Consider the following 11,209-nt stretch of genomic DNA (forward strand, 5'->3'; position numbering starts at 1 on the left):
TTATTTTAGATCTACAGTTAGGTCCATATATATTCGGACAGAGACGTTTTCCTAATCTCTGTTCGTCACCACAATGGAGTCAAACGCCGGTGAAGTTCAGACTTTCAGCTTTAGTTCAGTCGGTTGAACAAAATGATTGCAAAAAAATGTGAGGAACTAAAGCGTTTTTTAAACTCAATCCCTTCATTTCAGGGGCTCAAAAGTTATTGGACAAATACAATAATTGTAAATAAAATAATAATTTCTAATACTTGGTTGTAACCCTTTGTTGGCAGTGACTGCCTGAAGTCTTGACCTCACGGACATCACCGGACGCTCTTTCCTCCTCTTTAATGCTCGGCCTTTACTGCCGCGGTTTTCAGGCCTTTCTGTCTGAAGTTTAGTCTGTGACCAGTGAAATGCTCTATTGGGTTCAGATCCGGTGACTCGGCCGTTCTAGAATATTCCACTTCTTCAATAAACTCCGGGGTTGCTTCGGCTTTATGTTTCGGGTCATTGTCCGTCTGTATTATGAACGCCGACCAATCAGTTTGGTTGGATCTGAGCGCACAGTCTGTCTCTGAAGACCCCAGAATTCATCCGGCTGCTTCTGTCCTGTGTCACATGGTCAATAAACACTAGGGCCCCGGGGCCACCAGCAGCCATGCATGCCCGAGCATCACCCTGCCTCCACCGTGGTTCTACAGATGATGCGGTATGCTTTGGATCATGAGCTGTACCGAGCCTTCGCCATACTTTTTTATTTCCATCATTCTGGTAGAGGTTGATCTTGGTTTCATCCGTCCACAGAATGTTCTTTCAGAAGTGTGCTGGTTTTTGAAGATGTTTTTGAGCACAGTCCGATCCAGCCTTCTTATCCTTGAGGCTGATGAGTGGCTGCACCGCGCAGTGACCCCTCTGTATTACGTTCATGCAGTCTTCTCTCTATGGTAGATTTGGATATTGATACGCCTGTATCCTGGAGAGTGGGGTCACTTGGTCGGCTGTTGTGAAGGGGCTTCTCTTCACCATGGTAATTATTCTGACATCATCCACCACTGGTGTCTTCGTGGGCGTCCAGGTCTTCTTGCATGGTTGAGGTCACCAGCGCTTTCTTTCTTTCTCAGGATGTAGCAAACTGTAGATTTTGCCGCTCCTGATAGTGCAGCAACTTCTCGGACGGGTTTCTTCTGTTTTCGCAGATGAAGGACGGCTTGTGTCACCTGCACGGAGAGCTCCTCTGACCGCATGTTTACTGCTCAGCAAAATCTTCAAAATGCAAGCACCGCACCTCAAATCAACTCCAGGCCTTTTATGTGCTTAATTGAGAAGGAAATACTGAAGGAACTGCCCACAGCCACCCATGAGACGGCCCCCGAGTCAATTACCCAATTACTTTTGGTCCCTTTAAAAACAGGGCATCACATGTAACGGAGCTGAAGCTCCTAAACCCTTCATCCAATGTGAATGTGGATGCCCTGACATGAAAGCTAAAGGTCTGGACTTTATGTCCATTATATAAACTATAACGTGAATATGTTTTAGTAAACAGGTAATAAAAACACAATTTGTGTCAGTGTCCAAACATATATGGCCCCAACTGTGTGAACTCCACCCGGCCCATCATCTGGCTGCTGTTTATGTAGTATATATAGTGATGACGGATCCTCTGTAGCCCAGGACACCCTAGGCCAGTGACATCACATTCATCGGTCACATGGCCTAGGCAACGCACAGCGCTGTCCGGAGAGCCGCGGTCGGCGGGGGTCCCTGGTGCCCAGAGGATAGGTCATCAGTGAAAAAAAAAAAGGGCTGAAAACGCCTTTAAAAGTTTTAAAAATATTAAAAGCCATTATTTTTCATATTACTTGTAAAGCCGGACAACTTATACAGAAAAGACACGAAAATGGTTTTCTTCTCTGTTCCTCAACTCCGTGTAGCGCACAATGGTCCCAGTGAAACCTCCCGCAGACAACATTAATTGGACTGACCCGCAGCAGTACCACGCTAGCTATGCCACGCCAGAAACGCTGCAAATTTAAAGGGCAAATATACCTTACGGGATGTTTTTTAACATTACCAGCCCCAAAAAAGTAAAAATTATGTGCCTCAAAATGGTGTCAGCCCAAATAAAAAATAATAATGTAAAAACACAAATGCAATCGCACTCTGCACCCAGCGCTCTGCCCTGCCTCTATGCTGGATGTTGAATAAGGCATTGGTGTACATTTTGGCCAAAGCGTAATAAGCCACTCACCACGTCAAGGTCGCCTTCATGAGTGGTCCCTAACACTAGTTCCTACTAGGGATCGACCGATATTGATTTTTTAGGGCCGATACCGATAATTTGTGAACTTTCAGGCCGATAGCCGATAATTTATACCGATATTCTGGGAATTTTCATTTTTGAAAAAAAATATTAAATTCCCACAAATCTGCTGAAAATTAATGTTTGTTAATGTGTATTTATTTTTTTTGTAAATCTTTCTTTTTCATTTATATTTAATATTTTGGTGTTTTTATTACTTTTTTTTTTTAAACTAACTTTTAGCCCCCTTAGGGACTAGAACCCTTGTCCTATTCACCCTGATAGAGATCTATCAGGGTGAATAGGAGCTCACACTGTCCCTGCTGCTGTGTGCTTTGTGCACACAGCAGCATGGAGCTTACCATGACAGCCAGGGCTTCAATAGCGTCCTGGCTGCCATGGTAACCGATCGGAGCCCCAGCAACTGCTGGGGCTCCGATCGGAGGAGCAGGGGAGAGGGAATCCTGTGGGGGGACGCACTGCGACTGGGGTGGGGGGGGGAGGGGGGGGCGCACCACTGCTTAATACTGGGGGGGGGGGCGCACTGCGCCACCAATGCTTAATACTGGGGGGGCTTGGGGGGGAGGCGCACTCCGCCACCAATGCCTAATATTGGGGGGGGGGAGGGGGGGCGCACTGCGCCACCAATGTCTGATACTGGGGGGCTTGGGGGGGGGCGCACTGCGCCACCAATGAAGCTTAATCTCAAATTTATTCATATACAGGAGGCGGGAGCTGGCTGCAGGATCACATAGCCGGCTCCCGACCTCTATGAGCAATAGCTGCGATCCGCGGCACCTGAGGAGTTAACTACCGCAGATCGCAGCTACAGCTCATAGAGGCCGGGAGCCGGCTATGTGATACTGCGCAGCCAGCTCCCGCCTCCTGTATATGAATTAATGTGAGGTTAAGCTTCATTGGTGGCGCAGTGGCCATAGCTCCTCCCCTCCTCTTGTCCCCTGTCCTCCCATTGGCTGGAGCGGCAGCAACAGCACAGGGGGAGGAGACACTGCTCCTTCTCCCCTGTGCTGCTGCTGAGGGAACACGGAGAGCGCTGTCAGCAGCGCGATCTGTGTTCCCAGGACGTTATCGGAATATCGGCAAAATAAATGCCGATACCGATAACGTTCAAAATCCTGAATATCGGCCGATAATATCGGTAAATCCGATAATCGGTCGATCCCTAGTTCCTACCTTTTATGGAAAAAATTCTAGTTAAAAAAAAAAAAAATCTATAATTGATGGCCTACATTATATGCCAGAATTCTGAGGCGATATTGCACATGAGGCCACACCCCCTTGGCAAGTTAGGCACAATTAATACAACTTTGCCTATGATTTCTGACTACGTCTAGCTGCGAGTAGGCCCGGGCCGGCGAGTACCCAGTAGGCCTGGGGCCGGCGAGTACCCAGTAGGCCTGGGGCCGGCGAGTACCCAGTAGGCCTGGGGCCGGCGAGTACCCAGTAGGCCTGGGGCCGGCGAGTACCCAGTAGGGCCGGGCCGGCGAGTACCCAGTAGGGCCGGGCCCCGCACACATAGATACAAGTGGGAGTTATTGCCGTGCCGCTGTCTCAGCCAATCAGCTTTTGTCTTCTAACCTGCAGAGATCTTTACTACCTGATCACCATCATGATAGCGCCACCTGCTGACTAATGTGTGGGAAAGGTAGAGGACAGTTACCGCAAACCGGGGGATGGGCTCTATTCATGCCTGGTGATGAGTCGCAGTCATTACCCATGCCCTGCAGGGTCTGCTCATTCTCGGTCAGGAGGTTGCCGTACAGCTCCCGCTGCTCTCTCTCGAGATGCGTCCAGTCTTCATCTGACAAGTTCACAGCTTGTTCATGAGACACGGGGCCCTGAAACATGGGAAACACATTACAGAGCCTGGAAACCATCAACAAGCAGAATGCACAAAACCGGCCTGTTATTAAAGTGTTGTGGAACAAGCTCAATACCACTGTTAGCCCCCAGAACATCCATGTCAAAAACACATGTCCACTGAGGCCAAGGCTGTCCCATGGACTCACATGCATCACGGACTCACATGTAAACAGGGGGCACGGGCTGTTCCTGCCACTGACATTCTGGTGCTGTGTTCACAAACAGCATCTCTCATGTATGATGGCTCCAGTACTACCTATTGTACAGCAGAGCATCTCGGTGGGGAGTGGAGGAAACCCCCCACCGTACAAAGGAGAGACAATAAGGTAGCAGCTAAGCCTGAAAACAAAGAAAAGGGAGCTGGAAACCAACAAAGCATCCCTAAATCCTATCCCTGACATCCCGACTATATGAGTCGCCCTTTCGAACCAGGGCCCTACTAACCCTAACGGTCCCTGCAATATGGCGGCAGAAGGTGAAGACAACCTATTCCTCCAAGACACGGAGAAACCGGAGTCTCCAACAGGCCTAGCAACAAAGGGGAAGAAAGCAGCCAGCAGTGGACAACACGACAGGTAAGTGTTCAGAGGCAGAAAACACCACTGCCAAAAGGACCCACATGGACCATCGGACCATGAGAAGGACCAGAGCAGTAAACATCTATACATCAGGACACATCCACCATCGGACCATGAGAAGGACCAGAGCAGTAAACATCTATACATCAGGACACATCCACCATCGAACCATGAGAAGGACCAGCGCAGTAAACATCTATACATCAGGACACATCCACCATCGAACCATGAGAAGGACCAGCGCAGTAAACATCTATACATCAGGACACATCCACCATCGAACCATGAGAAGGACCAGCGCAGTAAACATCTATACATCAGGACACATCCGCCATGAGAAGGTCAAGAGCAGTAAACATCTATACATCAGGACACATCCGCCATGAGAAGGTCCAGAGCAGTAAACATCTATACATCAGGACACATCCACCATCGAACCATGAGAAGGACCAGCGCAGTAAACATCTATACATCAGGACACATCCGCCATGAGAAGGTCAAGAGCAGTAAACATCTATACATCAGGACACATCCGCCATGAGAAGGTCCAGAGCAGTAAACATCTATACATCAGGACACATCCACCATCGAACCATGAGAAGGACCAGCGCAGTAAACATCTATACATCAGGACACATCCGCCATGAGAAGGTCAAGAGCAGTAAACATCTATACATCAGGACACATCCACCATGAGAAGGTCCAGAGCAGTAAACATCTATACATCAGGACACATCCACCATCGAACCATGAGAAGGACCAGCGCAGTAAACATCTATACATCAGGACACATCCGCCATGAGAAGGTCAAGAGCAGTAAACATCTATACATCAGGACACATCCGCCATGAGAAGGTCCAGAGCAGTAAACATCTATACATCAGGACACATCCACCATCGAACCATGAGAAGGACCAGCGCAGTAAACATCTATACATCAGGACACATCCGCCATGAGAAGGTCAAGAGCAGTAAACATCTATACATCAGGACACATCCGCCATGAGAAGGTCCAGAGCAGTAAACATCTATACATCAGGACACATCCACCATCGAACCATGAGAAGGACCAGCGCAGTAAACATCTATACATCAGGACACATCCGCCATGAGAAGGTCAAGAGCAGTAAACATCTATACATCAGGACACATCCGCCATGAGAAGGTCCAGAGCAGTAAACATCTATACATCAGGACACATCCACCATCGAACCATGAGAAGGACCAGCGCAGTAAACATCTATACATCAGGACACATCCGCCATGAGAAGGTCAAGAGCAGTAAACATCTATACATCAGGACACATCCACCATGAGAAGGTCCAGAGCAGTAAACATCTATACATCAGGACACATCCACCATCAGACCATGAGAAGGACCAGAGCAGTAAACATCTATACATCAGGACACATCCACCATCAGACCATAAGAAGGTCCAGAACAGTAAACATCTATACATCAGGACACATCCACCATCAGACCATAAGAAGGTCCAGAGCAGTAAACATCTATACATCAGGACACATCCACCATGAGGAGGTCCAGAGCAGTACACATCTATACATCAGGACACATCCACCATCAGACCATGAGAAGGTCCAGAGCAGTTACATCTATATAGGATAGGACAGTTCTATTATCGGGGTATCCGTGTGCACGAGTCTTAATGCAGCCAGGATTTCGCAGGGGTTAGCAACCTTCGGTTGTTGTGAAACTACAATTCCCAGCATGCTCTATTCATTACCTTGAGCGCTCTGAGAAGAGCAGAGCAAGTATGCATGCTGGGAGTTGTAGTTTTACAACAGCTGGAGGGCCAGAGGTTGCCTACCTCTGCTGATAGCATCCCCCATGAATAACCACGGAGTGTGAGTGAGGAGCACTAGTGTATACGGAACGTGCTGCAGGAGCACCTCATGGGGCCTGTCACCGGGGTGGACTTTGCCCCGCAGAAGGCTTCCTGCGTGGTCTATATCAAAGGGTGGCACCATGGATCCCATGTATTACATGCCCTGACTCCATGTGCACGACTCCCAATACTGGCAGCACAGCAATATGGCACTTCAGGAAACCCTGTGCTGACCACATACTGATGACCTCATCAGACTAACCTCGTTCAGCAGGTGCAGAATTCCCAGAACCAGCTTCATGATTTGATCAATGACAATTTTCTGGTCTTCAGTCCGCTGATCTAGTGACAGACGCAACGTCATGTCCCCCGCCAGATCCCCCTGAAGATGTGGAGCAAGGAGGCAATCAGCCGCGGTGAGGGTTATAGCAGAGTAGTCATGGAGCAGCTGGAGACACTTACCTCAGTGATGAGGAGATGCATGATGGCCAGGGCATGCCGGACCACCCTCTGAGAAAACGGCTTTACAGTGGAGGTGCCAACCTCAGCAAATGGGTCCGAGTGGAGGGAAAGAGCGGCCATCGAGAGATTCACCACTGAAAGAGAGAGCTTCATAGTGAACCCCCGGAAGAACTCCCCCCGATGAGGACCCCCCTCCCCCAGAGAAACTCCCCCCGATGAGGACCCCCCTCCTCCAAACAAACTCCCCCCGATGAGGACCCCCCTCCTCCATACAAACTCCCCCCGATGAGGACCCCCCTCCCTCAGATGAGGACCCCCCGCCTCCATACAAACTCCCCCCGATGAGGACCCCCCTCCTCCATACAAACTCCCCCCGATGAGGACCCCCCTCCTCCATACAAACTCCCCCCGATGAGGACCCCCCTCCTCCATACAAACTCCCCCCAATGAGGACCCCCCTCCCCCAGATGAGGACCCCCCTCCTCCATACAAACTCCCCCCGATGAGGACCCCCTCCCCCAAATGAGGACCCCCCTATTCCATACAAACTCCCCCCGATGAGGACCCCCCTCCTCCATACAAACTCCCCCCGATGAGGACCCCCCTCCCCCATACAAACTCCCCCCGATGAGGACCCCCCTCCTCCATACAAACTCCCCCCGATGAGGACCCCCCCTCCTCCATACAAACTCCCCCCGATGAGGACCCCCCCTCCTCCATACAAACTCCCCCCGATGAGGACCCCCCCTCCTCCATACAAACTCCCCCCGATGAGGATTCCCCTCCCCAGATGAGGACCCCCCTCCTCCATATAAACTCCCCCGACGAAGACCCCTCTCCTCCTGATAAACTCCCCCGACGAAGACCCCCCTCCTCCTGATAATCTCCCCCGACGAGGACCCCCCTCCTCCAAACAAACTCCCCCCGATGAGGACCCCCCTCCCCCATACAAACTCCCCCCGATGAGGACCCCCCTCCTCCATACAAACTCCCCCCGATGAGGACCCCCCCTCCTCCATACAAACTCCCCCCGATGAGGACCCCCCCTCCTCCATACAAACTCCCCCCGATGAGGATTCCCTTCCCCAGATGAGGACCCCCCTCCTCCATATAAACTCCCCCGACGAAGACCCCTCTCCTCCTGATAAACTCCCCCGACGAAGACCCCCCTCCTCCTGATAATCTCCCCCGATGAGGACCCCCCTCCCCCATACAAACTCCCCCCGATGAGGACCCCCCTCCTCCATACAAACTCCCCCCGATGAGGATTCCCTTCCCCAGATGAGGACCCCCCTCCTCCATATAAACTCCCCCGACGAAGACCCCTCTCCTCCTGATAAACTCCCCCGACGAAGACCCCCCTCCTCCTGATAATCTCCCCCGATGAGGACCCCCCTCCCCCATACAAACTCCCCCCGATGAGGACCCCCCTCCTCCATACAAACTCCCCCCGATGAGGACCCCCCCTCCTCCATACAAACTCCCCCCGATGAGGATTCCCTTCCCCAGATGAGGACCCCCTCCTCCATATAAACTCCCCCGACGAAGACCCCTCTCCTCCTGATAAACTCCCCCGACGAAGACCCCCCTCCTCCTGATAATCTCCCCCGACGAGGACCCCCCTCCTCCTGATAATCTCACCCGACGAGGACCCCTCCCCCAGATAATCTCACCCGACGAGGACCCCTCCCCCAGATAATCTCACCCGACGAGGACCCCTCCCCCAGATAATCTCACCCGACGAGGACCCCTCCCCCAGATAATCTCACCCGACGAGGACCCCTCCCCCAGATAATCTCACCCGACGAGGACCCCTCCCCCAGATAATCTCACCCGACGAGGACCCCTCCCCCAGATAATCTCACCCGACGAGGACCCCTCCCCCAGATAATCTCACCCGACGAGGACCCCTCCCCCAGATAATCTCACCCGACGAGGACCCCTCCCCCAGATAATCTCACCCGACGAGGACCCCTCCCCCAGATAATCTCACCCGACGAGGACCCCTCCCCCAGATAATCTCACCCGACGAGGACCCCTCCCCCAGATAATCTCACCCGACGAGGACCCCTCCCCCAGATAATCTCACCCGACGAGGACCCCTCCCCCAGATAATCTCACCCGACGAGGACCCCTCCCCCAGATAATCTCACCCGACGAGGACCCCTCCCCCAGATAATCTCACCCGACGAGGACCCCTCCCCCAGATAATCTCACCCGACGAGGACCCCTCCCCCAGATAATCTCACCCGACGAGGACCCCTCCCCCAGATAATCTCACCCGACGAGGACCCCTCCCCCAGATAATCTCACCCGACGAGGACCCCTCCCCCAGATAATCTCCCCCGACGAGGACCCCTCCCCCAGATAATCTCCCCCGACGAGGACCCCTCCCCCAGATAATCTCCCCCGACGAGGACCCCTCCCCCAGATAATCTCCCCCGACGAGGACCCCTCCCCCAGATAATCTCCCCCGACGAGGACCCCTCCCCCAGATAATCTCCCCCGACGAGGACCCCTCCCCCAGATAATCTCCCCCGACGAGGACCCCTCCCCCAGATAATCTCCCCCGACGAGGACCCCTCCCCCAGATAATCTCCCCCGACGAGGACCCCTCCCCCAGATAATCTCCCCCGATGAGGACCCCCCTCCCCCTGATAATCTCCCCTGATGAGGACCCCCCTCCCCCAGATAATCTCACCCGACGAGGACCCCTCCCCCAGATAATCTCCCCTGATGAGGACCCCCCTCCCCCAGATAATCTCCCCTGATGAGGACCCCCCTCCCCCAGATAATCTCCCCTGATGAGGACCCCCCTCCCCCAGATAATCTCACCCGACGAGGACCCCTCCCCCAGATAATCTCACCCGACGAGGACCCCTCCCCCAGATAATCTCACCCGACGAGGACCCCCCTCCTTCTGATAATCTCCCCTGACGAGGACCCCCCTCCTTCTGATAATCTCCCCTGACGAGGACCCCCCTCCTTCTGATAATCTCCCCTGACGAGGACCCCCCTCCTCCTGATAATCTCCCCCTGACGAGGACCCCCCTCCTCCTGATAATCTCCCCCTGACGAGGACCCCCCTCCTCCTGATAATCTCCCCCTGACGAGGACCCCCCTCCTCCTGATAATCTCCCCCTGACGAGGACCCCCCTCCTCCTGATAATCTCCCCCTGACGAGGACCCCCCTCCTCCTGATAATCTCCCCCTGATGAGGACCCCCCTCCTCCTGATAATCTCCCCCTGATGAGGACCCCCCTCCCCCTGATGAGGACCCCCCTCCCCCTGATGAGGACCCCCCTCCCCCTGATAATCTCCCCTGATGAGGACCCCCCTCCTCCTGATAATCTCTGGTCACCAAAACCCAGGACAGAAATGTCACCAGCACCGGACGTGACGTCACCACTCACAGCTCCCGCCGGATCCGGGCTCTCCGACGTTCGGGAATTCGTTACTTCCGGTGACAAACGTCCGCGGGAGAACAATCCCGGTACTGACGAGAATGGAGGAGCTCCGTCATGTGTGATGTCACCGGAAGAGGCGGAGTCTCGTCATCAATGGGGCGGGGCCTCCTGGTTTACAGGAGATACCACAGAGCAGGTTGTTAGGGGGAGAGGCGCGGAGGAGTGATCCATGTACTGAAGACGGGGGAGCTGAAGAGAGGAGTGATCCATGTACTGGGGAGGGAAGCTGAAGAGAGGAGGAGGAGTGATCCATGTACTGGAGACTGGGGGAGGCTGAAGAGAGGAGGAGTGATCCATGTACTGGGGAGGGAAGCTGAAGAGAGGAGTGATCCATGTACTAGAGACTGAGGGGAAGCTGAAGAGAGGAGGACTGATCTATGTACTGGAGACTGGTGGGGGGGCTGAAGAGAGGAGGAGTGATCCATGTACTGGGGGGGGAGCTGAAGAGAGGAGGAGGAGGAGTGATCCATGTACTGGAGACTGGGGGGGGGGGGCGCTGAAGAGAGGAGGAGTGATCCATGTACTGGGGAGGGAAGCTGAAGAGAGGAGTGATCCATGTACTAGAGACTGAGGGGAAGCTGAAGAGAGGAGGACTGATCTATGTACTGGAGACTGGTGGGGGGGGGGGGCTGAAGAGAGGAGGAGGAGTGATCCATGTATTGGAGACTTGGGGGGGGGGTGAGC

At 53.4% G+C, this 11,209-nt stretch overlaps 1 protein-coding gene across 1 annotated transcript in view; it reads right to left on the bottom strand.

The window, feature by feature from the left end:
- The window catches only part of LOC122930724 (zinc finger protein 7-like), a 34,941-nt gene extending 24,142 nt beyond the window's left edge, over positions 1 to 10,799 (bottom strand). Inside the window, exons 1-4 of the mRNA XM_044284290.1 lie at positions 10,472 to 10,799; positions 7,059 to 7,192; positions 6,859 to 6,978; positions 3,969 to 4,146 (exon numbers count right to left, since the gene is read on the bottom strand). Of these exons, the coding sequence (XP_044140225.1) occupies positions 3,969 to 4,146; positions 6,859 to 6,978; positions 7,059 to 7,178 (418 nt within the window). The 5' untranslated portion in view covers positions 7,179 to 7,192; positions 10,472 to 10,799. The remainder of the gene's footprint in view (positions 1 to 3,968; positions 4,147 to 6,858; positions 6,979 to 7,058; positions 7,193 to 10,471) is intronic.
- Between the last annotated feature and the right edge of the window lie 410 nt (positions 10,800 to 11,209).

Source organism: Bufo gargarizans, chromosome 3, assembly GCF_014858855.1.
Source record: "Bufo gargarizans isolate SCDJY-AF-19 chromosome 3, ASM1485885v1, whole genome shotgun sequence".
Lineage (NCBI taxonomy): Eukaryota > Metazoa > Chordata > Amphibia > Anura > Bufonidae > Bufo > Bufo gargarizans.